This window comes from Cataglyphis hispanica, chromosome 26 (assembly GCF_021464435.1).
Source record: "Cataglyphis hispanica isolate Lineage 1 chromosome 26, ULB_Chis1_1.0, whole genome shotgun sequence".
Lineage (NCBI taxonomy): Eukaryota > Metazoa > Arthropoda > Insecta > Hymenoptera > Formicidae > Cataglyphis > Cataglyphis hispanica.
In genome coordinates, this window is record NC_065979.1 from 1,576,599 (window position 1) to 1,594,630 (window position 18,032).

Genomic DNA, 18,032 nt, shown 5'->3' on the forward strand with positions numbered 1-18,032 from the left:
ATAAGGAAACTTAAAATAAATAATAACTGTCACATAAATTTATTACACATATAAGCAGGCTCGTAAATAAATCTATTTATCCATCGCTACAAAAATGCGGTTCCTTCCGTATTTCCGCGAAACAAATTTAATTCACAAATATATTTCTAAGATAAAAAATTTTATTAATCTCTTGTATTAATTAATTTCATTAATTAATTTTATTAAATCCACCAATATCAATTATATATTAATTTTGAAATTTAAATCTAAATTTCCTAACAATATTTATCCTTTCAAAGAAGATAAGCGAGAGAATACTTCAGCGATCTGTGCAATAAGAATCTTCCTCTGAAAAGAATCTTGCTTTGATATTCTCTGGAGAGGAATTTCGTTCAGGGCTATGAGTTACAATAGAAATGACACGGTGTCCGATCAAGCTTGCTCTATACTACTCGAGTAGGGTCAACGCGTGTACGAGCAGAACGCATTCGCATCACTCACGGCCGCCTGACTTTACGCTGAGTCACACCACTTCGTCGCAGTGATTATAATGCGCACACACGCGGAGTGACGGATCGTGGAGGATCGGCGGAATCCTTAGGGACGGAAATATCCAAACAGATGCGTCTAATCCGCAGTGTCGATCGAGAAACGGATTGGTTTCGCATGGACGGCTAAAACTATCGATTGCTGATACACTAAAAAAAGAAATCTCACTGCCGCCGGTCACGCCACGCGGCGATAATTTGTTAGACGATAACGATACGTTATAGCGGGTGTATTTGTATAACAGGCGAGGTGGGAAAGTCGATTAGAAGCTGGCAAGGTCGAACGAGAGGCTTTTCCTCTCTCAAGGATCCCAAAATCGCGCGCTTGTCTTTATTAGCCACTCCTGTCAGAGTTAAAAAAAAGGGATTGAATCGCATAGCGTGATGCATTTTCGTTTCAGCACGAAACGGCGAGCGAAAGATCGTATGAATATCTCACGCATCGAGTTTGGCACGCGACGAAAAGCCTCGTTTACGCGAAGAGAGATAAAACAGCCCTACAGGACTCACAAAAATAAACCTACGCCGTGCCGCCACACATGCATAGCCTTGATTCTGCCGCACGCGACGTGCATACTCGCGAGGCCGGCACACATAGCGGTTACAGGATGATTTACAAACCCGGCGAAGGTCCGCGATTTATGTCCGAGATTGTGCGTTTCATGTTATACGCGCGTACGACACCGATCGCGGCGAGGATTCGTGGTGATAATACGCACTCTCTAAATCAGCGTTTAGCAAATAAACTCAGAAAAAAAGTTGTTTATTTGACTAAATTCGTTCAACTGATTACTGTTTTTTAAATTAAAATGTTTAATTAAAAAATTAAATATTTTAATCTAACATGACTCATTGATTATTTGACTTAAGTCAAATAATCAATAAGCCATGTTGGATTTAATATATCATATTTAATTTAAATACTAAATATTTGAATTAAAGAAATAGTAATCAATTGAACGCAGTTAGGTTAATAATTTTTTTTCTCATTGTCAGTGTAAAATCGCTGAGGAATGTTCTCTCTGTCGCAAATAATTGCAAAATCAATTTTTCCTCGACAAAAATAGTTTCCGGAATAATAACGATTGAGAAGATATTTTTAGCAAAACATAAATTGTTTTGACAGGAAAAAGAGAGCAAACGACAAAATACATAATATCCTTCTTTAAATAATATATATTCTAAATATTTTATTAATTTTATAAAAAAAGTACTGTGTATACTTATATTGTTATTAGAGAAAGAGAGAACAGTGAACAGCTTGAAAACGAAATCGAAGATTATCTCATCTCTTATCGCGAAATCTTCAGCTGACAAAATTATAACCGGAATCACTAAACATACTTCACGTGAGCGCGACGTCCTTAAACATGTTCCATTCTTTCGTATTCAACGCTAAATATATTATCATTTTCCGCTTGTGATTTCGAACCAAGTCTTTCAAAATTTCTCTTTTTTTTATTGATATGATACTAGCATCAACAACCGTATCTGGCGCTAAACACGTGTCGAAATAACAGATCTTAACCGAGGGGCCGCACCCCCGAGATTCGGGCTCTCTCTCTCTCTCTCTCTTCTCATTTCCCATCCTTTTCCGGAAGCCTAGCAACGCTGCACCTCCTGCGCACCTGCAAGAGCGGCACTTTCTCGGTAGGGAGAACATGTTCTACACCTCCCGCGCCTCTATAGCCGTGATACGTGACGTGCGAGAGAGAAAGAGAGAAGGAGGAGGGAATCGTCGAAGGGTTGGTGGGGTAAAGCCATAAAAGTAGGGCAGTAGTGCGGTAGAGCAATCAATAGAGGTTGGATCATGGTAGGGTAGATGGAGAGAGGGGGAGTATATAAGAGCGGCGTGCAAATTTGGTGACGCGTGGGTAGCGAGGAAGGGTGGGAGGGAGAGGGTGAAACAGAAAAAATCCTTCCTCGATGGATTCATTAATTTTTATACGGAAATCCTTGCAAACGAGCAAAATTTAGGATCATTAATCAGTACGATTAACGATCTTCTCTCATTAGTATCATAATTTTTGACGTACATTTTTAATTCATAATAAATTTGTTCGATACAGATCGATTGTTGGAGATAAAGAGAGCCAGCGGGATCGATTCAGCCTCAATTAAGACGCGAAACGTCAAATCCAAAATCTGGAATTGATTATCATGCGCGCTACGAAATAATATATGATGGTATGTCGAAGTTTTCTCTCTCAATTTACGGATTCAACGCATACTTGTCAAAGTTCTCACGTTCATATACGAACAGCTGTTCGTGAGCGAGCGCTCCGCGTTATAACGTTACAAAGAGGAAAATCTGGTCGCGTTGATCCGATAACGAATATGATGCACATGGGACCGATATAATCGTGGACTCCATCACGAGGGAACATACATTTACATTTCTCTTCATTTCACGTGAAACGTCAAAGTCCACAAAACAATTCTCCCCAATCGAAACGAATACAAAATTTTACAACCAAATATAATCTAAAATTACTTGTTAGATCGCGATCGCGAAAAATCTCTTGGCGCAAAAATTTATTTAAAAATTCGTCTTTACATTTTTTATTTCTCGCATATATATATATAGCAAAAAAATATGTATTATATCTTATTTCGTTTCAGATGCGCAAAGCGTGGGAAAACGCAGATAGACAGGAACGGAGCCTTTATTTCGAGAGAGGATCCGAAAAGTATTTCGCTCGACGTCGAAAACAAAAAATTGGTCGAGTTGACAGATGATTCGCTCTCGTCCCACTCGCCTCGTCGTCGCACGAGCGTGTATGATATGTACACGCGAGTCGCGTGTATTATATACACCTGTCGTGATCGACATAACGACGACGAGGACGATGCGTAAGCGCGTGAAACAATTCGCGAAATTATAAAACGTCTCGCACGACACCGGAGAGAGGTTATGATGCACTTGTCGATATCGTGATCGGCACGATACGCAAAACGTCCTTTCCGACTATTGTTCCGAGATTTCGTTTCCTCAAAGTTGGACGAAATCGACAGATAAGAATCGTCGGAGAGAGAGAAAGAGAAAGAGAGAGAGAGAGAGAGAGAGAGAGACACCTAGTGGTACATGCAAAACAATTCCCAGCACTCGAACACAGCAAAGTGTTTCTCAGAGACGATTGTAAGAAGGGAAGCGTATAAAGTGATCGAAGACACGACGCCGGACAATCGTCACGTTTCTCACTTTTCTCCGATAACGCTATCACTTTGATTATGTATGCTCGCTAATGTACTCACCTAACTCGGAGTACTCCCACACCACAACTTCACCATTTCCACAATTTTCATCGGACTCGGCCGCGCGTGTATTGTTGTCCTGTGCTTTTTTTTTTTTTAAACCGCTAAGTTCACCACTAACGCTATCTGTCGGCGCTTGAACGAAGAATGCTCGAGAAAAGTCACTAAACACTAGATGCTCCGAAATGTCTCTAGAGGAAAGAAAAAAATGGCGCGCTAAATGTTTTGAATTTAAAAGCATTTTCACAAATTGACAAATCGTGAATGTACATTAGAGTTCATTAATGACATATTTGATATCTAAGATATCTAAGATCATCAGATATTTTCGGTCATGCTTAGTTTATTCGTGTATGACTAAAAATTCTGATAATGTGACATTTGGAAGACTGATATATTCGTACGATGAAAAAATTTGTTGAATATATTCTGTAGTAAAAATTCCAAAAATTGTAGATTCGATAATAATTAATAAATTTGTTCGATAAATTTTGATTCTATGATGTTAGATTAGACATTTAATATTATGAGCACAAGATTATAAGCACAAGAAAAGAAAGAGCGATTAAAAGAATAAACAGTTCGTGCAATATTAATGAATAAAATTGTATGAATTATTCATCAATCATGACACATGAATATCCAAAATATATTTATCTACTTGCATACCGGAAATGTTAATATTAATGAACTCTAGAATACGCTGACAAAACGAATCATATCGCCATTGCTAATTGCTAATTCGTACATTAAAAATTTCTGCTTGATTTTCGACTAAATTAATAACATAACTTTGTACAATTAAACGAACACAAAGTTGTCATATGATACTTAAAGACTAGCACTTACAGTTAAACCTTTATGTATTAGCCCAGATTTCCTCTGATACGTTATCCACTTCTTCTCTTATATAGTATCTTCTCCCATTATTCATACTTGCCATGTGACGACATTAGAGTGAGGAAGATATGCCGCAGAACTAGTTGAATTATCGTACTACTAATACCTCTCCTTGTATATATACATATAGTTTTATATATTTTTTTTCTGTCTATATACTTAATTTATAAATCTATATATATTGTCAACCTGCAACTTCCGTCATTTGAATAAGAATCTTTTTACATTCCATCGAATTATGATGAAATGTTTTTTGCATTAATGAATATCATATTGTTTCGCCATTATAAAAAAAAAAATCTATTCTTATTACAATACTATAGTGTTATCGGGATACAGAAAAGAATTTTACCTATAATATAGCTTACAGTACATTATATGTATATATATTATGTATAGATATATATAGCGTGTTTTTATTTATTATATTTATATTACACAAAGATGTATACTTAATCGTATTATTGTATTGATCTCAAATACAATTCTCTCTCTCGCCGCGATTTCTCTACCATTCCATATTATTAAATAGAGTTTAATTAATCTTGTTTTTCTTAATAATTATTAACATTAAACCAGGTCACAAAAAAATGGGTACATCTATTCAACTCGAAAGAAGAGAAATGCGTAGGACAGACGAAAGTCACAGGCAGGGAGAAAAATAGAGAAAGAGAGACAGAATGGAGAAAATTAAAAAGAGAAACAAAAAAAATTCTAAGACAAAAATTAAACTTAAAATATACGAAGAGTAGGAATAAAAAGATGCATAATTCTTTGTTCTCGCATTTAACGATACTATACGATGCATCTTTTGTTGTTGCCTCTATTTCGCGCTATTTTTTTCTCTTACATCCACATATCATGACGCGACAGTTCCTTTTTTTTTACTTTACAGATTTATCTTTTTTTTTTATACAAATTACTTAGGCATTGTGATATTCAGGTTTCTCTGCGCTTGATTATCCTCGATCTCGGCGTCTCGCCGTTTACGCTTCTCGCCATCCACGTGCAATTTACAAGCCAATTATGATCCATTTATACAAATTGTCGAAATGATAAACGCGAAAACATTTTTTTCATAGCGCAATATTTTCGGCGTGCACCGCGATTCTGCGTACAGAGAGAGATTGTTTTTAAGGAATTCTCTACAATTTTGGTGGTGCAATATCTGTATCCTTAGACTTTATCTATCCACAAGATACAGATCTAAATAATAATATGTATACAATCCTATATTACTGACTTACTACAAAAATTCTACTGTACATGAGGATGCGCGCGCGCGCTCTCTCAAATCGCTCTGTGTACGCAGAGAGTACATCGCTCGACGATGGGAAAACGATTGGGATATCTCATTCGTCGGACCGTTTTGCTACGGAATTTGTCTTCTTTCTTTTTTTGTATCACAAGTAATAAGATTAATATATATATATATATATATATATATATATATATATATATATATATATATATTTTTTACAGTTATTTTTCTACGATAAAATTTTTGTTTCCCTTTTTCATACACAATTGTAGAGTATAAGCGTTTCGTTTACAATTCAATATCTCTCTTATTACAGTTATCTAAGTGGTATTTTTTTTTTGGCTGTATTCGCGCACATCCGTTTTATACAAAGACCGTTTCAATACCGAGGAGCGTCGAAAGTGGTGTCTCAAAAAATGTCGTGAAAAGAAAATTAGGCTTTGTGTACTTTTTCTCGAAGTGTGAACGTGTCATATTTTTTATTATTATTTTTTCGAAACAGTTTATATGAGTCTCTAAATAAAATTTTTTCAGAGATATTTTTTACATTTGTTGCTATGCACTATATATGTACAAAGAATCTTTTTACGCTCAATAATTTTATCTCCATTTCTGAATATATAATTACTATTTGAAAATGATTATATCTAATTTATATCATACTCTGTGCTGTGGGAAAAGATGTGACAACTATTTTCAATATATATACTTGATGTATAAGTATGGTGTGTGTGTGTGTGTGTGTGTGTGTGTGTGTGTGTGTGTACACACACACACATATGTAATCTATATATGTATATATATCTTTTCCTCTACGCAAATTAATATTATGTACACATTGTATACATATCTCTATATAATATTATTTTTATACAATTTTCCTGATTTTTGCTATATAGTTTTTCTTGATGCAGCAAAAAAAATCGCTTGTTTATGTTCTTATATTTATCATAGCAAAAACTTGCCTCTCTTACGCTCTGATAAAGTACAATGGAAACGATTATGACGACAACAATGACAGCAAAGATGACCACAATATTAATATGAAAAAAATTAATATATAATATATATATATATATATATATATATATATATATATATATATATAAGTCAGCAATATAATTATTACAAATGTCGTAATAATGCATATAGCTGTCAATTTAATCACTAACAGTAAATCATACATGTGGGATGTTGGATTTGAATCATTGGTTTTACGACCATACAGATGCATTAGTAAAATGACAGTGAGTATGACAATGTACAAACGTATCATTGAATGCAATGAGACGTTCTTTGTTCTTTCTTATTACATTAGAATTACAGAGATAATAAAGTTTTACAAGTGTTCTCACCTTAATCATTTAGTTGTATCCAAGCATAAAAATATTTTTCTTCAAGAAATTGTCGATTTGTAACATGCAAAAATTAAAATTTGCATGATAAAGCACAAAAAAATATCAATAAAAGTATAACAAAAAATGATTGAGTTTTACATGAACAGTCACATGTATAGATAATAATTCATGTAGAGACACACAAACAAAAGAAAATAAAATACATTAATTATCACAACAATTCTGTTATGAAACACATGCATGAATACCCGTGAGAATAATAAATAAAAAGTTTTTAAATCTCTAGTAAAATCTTGAATTATAATGTTTCAATAATATGTATAATTTTTTTTACTTTTTTATATATACAAAGTTCTTCTTTTTTTACATCCACTAGAGAACACTTGTTTTACATGCTCGAGATTTGTGAAAAAGAAAACACAGAGAATATTCAATTTTCACCTATATGTTACTTGAACTTATTCATCTTACTGCATTTAAATGTGTCCAATTTTGATAGCTGTCATATTTTACAGATTTTAAATTCGATAACATTCAGTACAATATGCCCTATTTATGTATTCCTGCGTACATGATGTTATTAAGAAAATTTGTAATGTTTTTTTCATAAATGTGAATAAAAAAGCAAACGTCGTCCTTTTTGATTATCATTATTCCTCGATAGCGATCCGTCTACTCTATAGATTCAAAATTAAAAAAATCTTGCTTTTTTTATATTAAGTCGAAAAGGCCACTGTTCAAGGCCACAGGCCAAGAAAATCAATTAAATTCAATAATTGAGAAAAGTTTCTATTTCTTCACTTTCATTCGTCATTTATTTTTTTATTTTTTCTTTCTTTCTTTTTTTTTTAAATTCTCAGAGACAGTTAATAGCTTGTTGTTTAAACATCTTGTACATTGGAAAGTATTTTTTTCGAGCATATTGATTCTACGCTTGATGTCTGGAAATTAGTATAACTGCTTTCACATTTATACTTTCATGCTCCAGATACACACTTACACGTTGAATGATACAAAGCGTAATTTCAAAACATCTCACATTTATTTAATTAAACAAGATGACTTTATATCTATTAGAGGAGATAGAATATCGAATCAACCATCTGTTAGATTTTATCCATTTATAATTACATCAATTATATCATTCTCGTCTGCACCTATTATTATATTCCAATCACCCTTGTAACTTTATTACATATCAAGTGATTGTATCATGTATGAAGATGTTTTGCTCCTGCGCTTTGTCAACTAGAGTATACCTTACTAACTAGTAAGGCTATCTTCAGTCATAAAAACGGATTTATATACTTAGTCTCTTACATTATTGCCCTTTATTCGGTGCATCTAATTAAAGCCGGTTTTCAATGTGATATAATGTGAATACAACCTAGTTTTCACATTAACTTATGTTCACAGACTCACCGGAGTTTCACGTAACTCGATGAACATTACACTTAGGTATGTACTGATTTGTGTCGAGATGCCAACCTTTCGTCAATGCGCATGGATAATGTGTAACAGCCTTGCATCCTCGTTTCACGCACCCAATGTTCGCTCCCGTCAAGCCGCAGGAGTCGCATATTGACTTGGCGGCATCCCATACCGCTTCTTGCAATCCTGTCACTCTGCCACCTGCCAAAACACATTTTCCGTATTTATTATTCATTTCACATCCGTATACTATCACACTGTTTTACATTATTTGTGACGTTATCTTACCCGCCATGTAAACTCCAGCTGCCCATACCGCACATTGTTCGTGAAGCCATACTTCCCATCGTTGCTCCTCTCCACCGGGATGTAGAGTCATACCGGTGAAGATGGCGTTTGTATTACTTTCGATAGAATTACGTTTCTTTTTGCCCATCTTTGCGGAGAATTGATCCGCCAGACCCGCGTACCTCAAGCTCCTCTTATTCTTGCCACCTTTCTTTTGTTCCGTCGTAATCTCTTGTTCGTCGGCCGATAAAATACCATCCTCCAACCGTTCCTTGCCAATCAAGTATGGTCCAAATAAGTCGCTTAATACGCCTGCTGGAACCTGTTACGCGTATTTATTATTATATTTATATTGCTAGTGTACAACCTCTCCCTTCTATATACAGTGCGGCATTTAAAAATTTTAAATATTTCGCTCTCAAATATACTTAGTTTTATCACTGTTGTATAAAAATAGCATTTAAAACTTGATATAATAGAGTCATATATGGAGTTAAAAGTACAATAATTATATGGATAAAAAAAAAATAAATTATCATGAGAATATACATATTTTTTTACTTGACGCAAATTTAACATATCTAGTTCGTATAATATTAAAGCATCGTTACTCGAAAAAAATACATACTGTGTATGTTCCAGTTGCAATGTGCGGTCCGGCCAGATTTGGATGTGGTCTGGACGGATCTCCGGGTACAATAGAATGAGGACCTTGTTTGCAAAATACACAGACCCAAGTTGAATCCGTGGTATGCGCATCATACCGCGACGATAAAGTTGAACTGAAGAGACCTGCTCTACTAACTTTACCTGTCGTAAATTACAACAAAAAATGTGCGATAAGTGAATCTTGTTTGCTAAACATGTAACAAAAATGTAGAAACAGTTTTCCATTACGCCTACATGTACGCACCTCTATAATCTAAATCATTCTGATGACTAAGCCTCTTACTTCGGCCTCCATTTCCATTGCCGACACTTTTCCGTTTCTCCTTAGTTTTCTCCTCCTCCTCCTCCCTCGGCGCATTAACCACTTGAATACTCAACGGACTGTCCCTAGGTCCCTCCACATGGACCACTGGGCCCCGCGATCTAATCGAACTCGCGTTCGAACCAGAATCATACGCCATTTCTCTGAGGCCGTCGACTTTGGTGTTTTTCTTCGCCTTCTTCGAAGAAGAAGCTTGATCCTGTTTCTTCAAACCTTTGGATATCCGCCTCTTCTTCGTTTCTTTTGGCAGGGAATCACTCGTGCCGAAGATATTCTCCGACGACCTGGTTATTTTCCTTTTGCCCTGCGTCTTGCCCTTTTTACCCTTCTTCCCTGACAATTTTGTATCTACAGTCGAGGAAACATCAATGGGATTGTTCTGAGCGTTCTGAGAATCCGTCGTCGTTGACAGAAAACTATTTTCAAGACCCTCGATTTTTGTAGCGTCACTATCGCCCTGAATCTCAGTACTCGCGAGTTCCGCTTTTGATTCTTCATTTTTGACATCTGAATCTGCTTCCACGATCCCGGCGAACATCTTTGCCAGTTCTGACTCGACCTCAACGAAGGCATTCGTTGTTGTCGATGTCGTCGTGTTGTTCGCATTTTTCGGACTCGTCACCTTGAACAACTCGGATGACGCATCGTCACTGGATTTTCTTCGTACCCTTTGATTCGCCGGATTCGTCAAGTTACTAATCGCAGTATCCTCGCTACTTCTTCGCCTTCGAATCGGCTGATTCTCCTCCAATATTTCTTCCGCATTTTCGTCCGCCATTGTCTTGTTCGATATTCTCTCTTCCGCTCCTCTAGCAATCTGTTCCTCGATCTTAACGTCAGTCGTCGGTGCGGAACTAGCCGTCTCTTCTGACATCAAATCAATAATTCTCGGTTCCGTAGGTTCCGTGGGCTCGAGTTCCATATCTTCGACTTCCGTTTTCGAATCCTTACTCAGTCTCACAGGTTTTTCAAGTTTTCTTTTCCTTCGCTGCTTGGTATTGTCGTTTGAGTCGTCATTGCTGAAAGCCGGCGACACGACCTCATCCTCGCGACTTACAGGCTTTTCAAGTTTTCTTTTCCTTCGCTGCTTGGTATTGTCGTTTGAATCATCATTGCTGAAAGGCGACACGACCTCATCCTCGCGATTCGGTGATTTAGACTTTTGTCTCTCCGGCGATATACTTTTAACACTAGATGTGTCCTTCTCCTCTATTGGCATCACAATCACTGAACCGATATTCTCGGTACTCCCGAGCTTCTTATTGCCACCCTCTAATTTCTCTAACAGAGAATCGACACCCTTTTTTCCTCTCTTCGGCAAATTCTTAGGCGATCTCACGCTCGTCTCGTCATGTTTCCTATCTCTTTCGGAAGAGGATTCTCTTTTAGGACTATCCGTGACGTCTTTTTCCATTTTGGACGTGAGATTGACTATAACAGGTAAGACATTCCTTGGCACTTGCGCGATAACACTCAGCGTGTCCTTAGGTTTCACAGGAGTTTCGAGCTCCTTCTTATCCGCGATCACTCTTTCTATCGTCACACTAGGCGGCAAATTTATCACTTTCTGCGAAAAATTATCTACATTTATTTCCTTAATCTTATCATGAAGATTCGCGACTCCCTTTAAATTGCTCTCAAAGTTTTTCACTGTTATTTTAGGTGTGGTGACTTCTTTCGTTGATAGAGAGACCGGTTCGCTGACGGAGTTCGGTGTTGGTACAGACGAACTGATTCCGCTATCCGACGAGGTTTCCCCGTTCAGCGGTATCGGCGGTGAAATTATGTTACCATTTCGACTGCCTTTGTCCACATTTCTTGCGGTCAAACTGATTGGAATATCCTGAGTTATTCGAGAATAATTCTCTGGAATAATCTCCGACGTAGACGAGAGATCTAGCGTGCTCTGCGAGCCAGGCGAATTTCTGTATTGATTTTGATTTTGCCGATTTTCCACCATCATGTGTAAATTGAATAGGGGATTGCCCGGTGTGTTAGTCGGCATGACACTTTTCGAGGGGACCGTGGGTGTATGCCATGTCGGTGGTGCTTGTGTATGAGCGAGTTGAGGAGTAAGTTGAGATGGTAAATGAGATGCTCGCGCCATAGATGGATGTGTGTAGAACCCGGCTGTACTCAATGCGGCACTGGATAAAGTTGAGTGAATATTGAGACCTAAAAATCATCATAATTATTTATCATATTAAGATTGAATAGCATTATAAAATGTTAAGATACAGATAGTCGGAAACTTAAATTACCTGGTCCTTGTGTGAGATGGTTCCAGACAGTTTGCGGTGGAGGTGTGCCAACCGGTGGTCGGCTATGACCTGGATACTGTCCTGACATTTCGAAACAAGCCCAATTGCTTAATTTTGGAATGCAGGTGGTCAATTGCACCAAATCAGTATTTTCTGACTTGTGTGCCTCTTCCTTGGTGCAGCACTCTTTCTTGATATTGTTACATTTGGCATTCGACTGCAAATGTGTCCAAGATGCTTTACTGTCACTACTTAAGCGCGGTGGTAATACGTGTGTAACGTATTTGTCCAAAATATGTGCTCTCTCTTGTTTCAAATCATTTGTTACAGTTTTCCCATTTATTTCACTGTTATTAGTATGTAACTTATTGATGGTTTTCAACAATTTTTTATCTTTGCCTGAATTACATGACAACTCATCTAAATCAGAAAGTTTCAATAAACCATAATCTATATTCTTGTACTCTGTGTTATAACTCTGTACATTAGGGGAATGATGTTTCTGTTTTAAAATGGCACCATCCACCAAAGGTGTCCCTTTATAGCCAATTGATGAATATGGATAATTACAGATTCGATCTTTCGCCTGACTATAATTATGGCTTTCTTTCGAACTTATTACTAAATCAAGTGGTTCATTATCAATTACAGAAATGTTGCTACCAGAATCACAAACTTCCTTTTCTTTATTATGTTCAATATTGTCCAATGCAATTTTCAATTCAGCAATATTTTGCGTATTAATTGAATGCTTTGATACATAACTAAAATAATTGACATCTGTATCATAATAAGGTTCTTTCCGCGATTTAGGCAAAATTTTGGTTTGATTTTTTGTAAACGAATATATGGATTCCGTTGTTTTATTGATATTTAATAATTGAAGTTCTGTCTCTACACTAAAATCCTTCTGGCAATTATCCAGCCTATCGTTCTGTTTTTTCTCCAATTTTCTCGTTTGTCTGGATAGTGATTCATTAGCCGTACTACTCAGTATATTACAATTCGCTATCCTATTATTGTGTCGTGCCGTTTGCGACAACTTTGTAGAATATATTGAACTTAGATTACTAGCTTCTGTGATATCTTTCCCTTTGTTATGTAAATCATGTATGTCCTGCACAGTATTATGTGCTACCAATGCTTGCAGATCAACCCACTGCAAATTGTTTGATAGCGCCCATTGTGGCGCAACATCAAATATGTGTAGTCCTAGAAATAAAAAGTTTATCGTAATTCATATTTATATTAAGAGTTTGATTAAATTGTAAAGAAGATTAAGAAATATAACTCAAAAAACAGATTAGATGGACTTGAGATTATTGTATTAAAATTTATTTTGCTATTACATATATATATCGTTTTAATTTTTATATTTTAATATAAAATATATTTTTTTTCATAATTATTTAATTTTAATAAAGAACATATATAGAAAAATGATAACATAGTAATTATATTTTACCATTGTTGGGAACAATAGAAGAGTCATGACAACTCACACCATAATGAAGATCTGGATTATTTTTATTATCTCGCTCATTTATATTTTGAGAGTAGAAATAATATGGCTCTACATCCAGAAACTTAAACTTCTCTTCTTGTGATATACGTTTAGATACATGCAGAGATTCTGTAATCATAACAGAAATATTCTCTTTCTTTTATTTGAATAAACATATATTGCATATTCAAATTATACATAAATCTTTTATATGTCTATACAATACGTAGATATTTTAATTAATCTAAACAAGCTGCTTTATTGCTTCATTTTTCTATATACGTGATACAAAATTTCAAAGAATGCAAGAACTACTTTTTCTTCATCTTTTACACACTTCTAATGTACAATAACTGTAATTCAATTTCGAGCAAAACCAATAATGTAACCATTCCTTAACAGAATGAATAAACTGATATTAACAGATCGCAACTTAGAGCAGCTTGTATTCTGATTGAGAATATTGGTTCGTATGAATAAAATAGAGAAAATATTTGCTCTTATTTATCAGGATAAATATTTCAAGACAAATATTTGGTAGTAAAGGCAAGGGAACATTTGTAGGAAATATAAAATACACTTTTCATGTTTCTCATCTTACTGTTACTTTAAAATACATACGCTTTAGACTTCTACCTTTTGTCATGGGCATTTGCCTTTATTCATACGATCCATCGACATTGACTATCAAACATCTATCTATCATACGTATCCGCGTCTCATTGATTCGCACACTTTCAAGTTTAACCGTCACAAAAGAGTTTTATCGCACGAGCATTCGCACGCGAAACCTTTTCTCAGGATGTCGCAGGATCGCGCAAGGGATAACGGTGGCGATTGTCGTGGTCGTGGGATATCAATGTTCGCGCGTTCACAAGTGATAGAAAAGGAGGAGAGATTAACGGTTGGAGCGCAGAAATTCGAGTGCGAGTTTCGCGGCGTCGACCGGCGATCGCTCGATGTCGGAAAACGTGTCTAACGGTTCGCCGCGAGACCGCAAACCGACGATCTAGTTCGACATCGTCGTCTTCTAGCCGAGACACTCGGTTCACGATATCGCACGCTGCTCGCAATCGTCGCTGATCTCGGCGTACCTTGCAAACTCGTGGCGTGCGTTTTGCGAATTCTGCTGGTATGTACGCACGTATGCGCGTACACACCGTTTAAGAAGCGAGAGGAGAAAGAGAGAGAGAGAGAGAGAGAGAGACAGAAAGAGGGAGCGGACAGAGCGCACGACACGCACGTATACACGCGAAAGGCAAACAACGACGACGACGATACGTTTATTGCGTACTGTACACTTCGTACAAGTACATACACTGTACACTTGCGCGGTTGTACTACACTTTAACACATCGATAGCGTCGCCGCGCGAATGCTACTGCACGCGCGAGCTCGGAGTATGAAAAAGAGAGAGAGAGAAAAGTGGGAAGGGAGGGAGGGAGGGAGGAGAAAGAGAGGAGGGAGGGAGAGAGAGAGAGAGAGAAACGTCTAATCCAAATGAGACGCAGAGAGGAGGCGCCCGTTTTTTTTTCGGAGTAGCCGCGTGTCACCGCCGGCCGATGCGTGCACGATGACGTATCGCTGTCTCTATCGCGCGAGCGCGCGCGTGATCGCAATTTCATAAAATACCGCACAAGTAGTAATAATCAGCGCCGTATTAAGGGACGACCGATGTGTGCCTGGCACTTTTCACGCCGCACGCCAGCAGTCGCGGCGAATCTACGTATCGCACGCACGCATACACACACACGCACACACACACACACACTCTCTCTCTCTCTCTCTCTCTCGAAGACGATACGCGAGAATGAATGTAGGTACGCACGCACGGCGTCGCGTTGCCACCGGCGGGCAACACGCACGATACGCACGTTCTAACGTCGCACCTACACAATGTCCATGGGAGCAATCCGGTGTGTGTGTGTGTGTGTGTGTGTGCGCGCGTGCGTGTGTGTGTATGTGTGTGCGCCGATCGCACCGCAATTACGACACGCGGAGAAACGACGATTCGTCGCTTCTCTCTCTCTTCTTCGTACAAATCGATGGCCACGCACTACGAGTCTCACTGCGTTTTTCCCGGTTGAGGCACGCCGTACTACTACGACACGACGACTACAGACGAACTATTATCGAGATGTGTGCGACGACCCGATCGTCGCGTGAATCTCGCTCGTGAGCAAGAACACCGTCGTCGCGGCGCACGTTACTCCGCCACGATCCGCGAGATCGGACTTTATCGCGTACCTACCGCAACGAGACCCTTCCGCACGGGCGAATTTACGATTTTCGGCCCCGAAAATCGTCGGGGCATCAACCAAAGCAGTGTTTCAACAATGGTGGCCGTCTACATAGCAAACCAGCCGTACGGTACGCCGGCCCGACACCTGGCGGTGGCGGCTGGCGGCACGATTCACGTTTCCGTTTTCGGGAGAGCCGTGTGAGAGCCGATGCGATGCGAGACGCGAGGAAAACACAACGGGAGCGGCCGAGAGTTTCTCTCAATGATTTTGTTCCCCCACATATACCTCGTGTTGAGGAAAAAAAAAATTTATTCTACATTACTTCTCCCTTTCTTATATCATCTTTATTCCAAGAAGATACGCGATACAGATTCTTTTTTTTAATTCCCAGATAGCACACAATATTTATGATAAATATTCATAAAATATTTTTTACTATTTATTTTTTAAAATATTATATAAATTTTTTATACATATTTTGTATACATTAGGAGAAAAAATTATAAAAACTTTATTCGATATATTATTAAAAAATAGAGACTAAATATATTTATGGTTAAAGTAAAAAATATTTATTTAGTAACATTTTGTAAATATTTCTCAATATTTTTGTAAATATTTTTATGATATTTATAATAAATCTTTATGATTTGTTAAATATAAAATCACAAAAATATTTATAAGATATTTTGATATATTGATTATATTTATAAAATATTCAAATAATTATTACAAATATTATTACATATTGTATGCTATCTAGATTCTACAAATTGGATTTTTTTTAATAAAAAAATCTTGATTTTATTAAGAAAAATTTAAATATAAAATAATCTAAAAAAAAAAAAAGAAATAAGAAATGAAAATAAAATTTTAACTTTTTAAATCATTAACGATAATTTCATACAAATATTTCCTCGCAATACAATTTTTTTAAATACTGATATAAACTTCATTATCGAAATTATGAATTTGTATCATTCATACATTTTCTGTCGCAATGCGACGCGTACCGTTTACAATTTCGAAAACCTTCCGCCTTAACAAAGTTTCAGAATTATTCTTCTTTTCTCCCTAACGCAAGAGGACACATAAAGCTTTCTCGAATCAACGTTGAATATTTCATTTAAATCCCAAAATTCAGCTTTATTTAAATACTCGCCTTTGAAGAATAGCTCGCAACCGCTGCTGGTAGTAACCTATCTGTCGATACTTAATCGAGCGAAATAACCAAGGTCGCTCCCTCTGTTCTCGGGGTACTATATTCGAAATGTGTTATTCGGGAGCAGGGACTCGCGGGAAAGGCGTAGGACGTAAATATGAGTGCACGTGTGGTGTGTATGTGTGTGCGTATATATGTACGATGTGACAGCTGCTCTTATTTCGCCTCTTTCTCGAACATTCCCGGGGCGCGAAACGCGCGTCGATTCCCGATATCTTCGATTCTTCGTCGATCTCTGATATTTCTCGCCGATTGTTTCCTCGCGGCAAAACCTATTAATGTGCGACCGATGTCACACATCGCGTATCTCGGATGCAAATTTTGAGCGTATAATTTTGCGATGCGCAAATTCCCTTTGTCATCAGCTGTTCGATCCGGAAATTTCGCGGGAACGTCCTCAAGCGCGGACGCGCGATCAGAAGCATTTGACAGGGAAAAAAAAAAAAATGAAAAAGTTTACCTCTACGTCTGCCGTTGCGGACTGATTCTTCATTCGCATTTTCGTCGAGCATCCTGGATGCCGTCGCCGTCGCGCACCCGATGTAAACAAAACATTATCACGACACAGCCCGCCACTGGCCAACAAAAGTATGTGTGCGCCGCGTGTATATGTGGTGCGACGCGATAGAATAATGAGATTGGAAGAGGTAATAAGCGATCAGCCATGTTTGGTCCATGCGTGATCAGCCGCGCATTAAAATACCTTTTCACAATAAAAAGTAGAAATAATGATTAATGATAAAGAAATGTCAGTTTGTCATTTTTGGTCACACGACGTCTTTTGACGT

At 37.4% G+C, this 18,032-nt stretch overlaps 1 protein-coding gene across 4 annotated transcripts; it reads right to left on the minus strand.

The window, feature by feature from the left end:
* Positions 1-7,733: 7,733 nt before the first annotated feature.
* Positions 7,734-17,852, minus strand: LOC126858566 (uncharacterized). 4 transcript variants are annotated; one of them, XM_050608995.1, is made up of 7 exons: positions 17,705-17,852; positions 13,741-13,908; positions 12,276-13,487; positions 9,937-12,189; positions 9,652-9,833; positions 9,024-9,345; positions 7,734-8,936 (listed from the first exon to the last, which is right to left on the minus strand). In XM_050608995.1, the coding sequence occupies exons 1-7, from the start codon at positions 17,754-17,756 to the stop codon at positions 8,734-8,736; spliced, it is 4,392 nt and encodes a 1,463-aa protein (XP_050464952.1). In that variant the 5' UTR covers positions 17,757-17,852; the 3' UTR covers positions 7,734-8,733. The 4 variants fall into 4 exon arrangements, with proteins under 4 accessions (XP_050464952.1, XP_050464950.1, XP_050464954.1 ...); XM_050608993.1 differs by lacking the exon at positions 17,705-17,852 and adding an exon at positions 16,027-16,155; XM_050608997.1 differs by lacking the exon at positions 17,705-17,852 and adding an exon at positions 14,416-15,165.
* Positions 17,853-18,032: the final 180 nt, after the last annotated feature.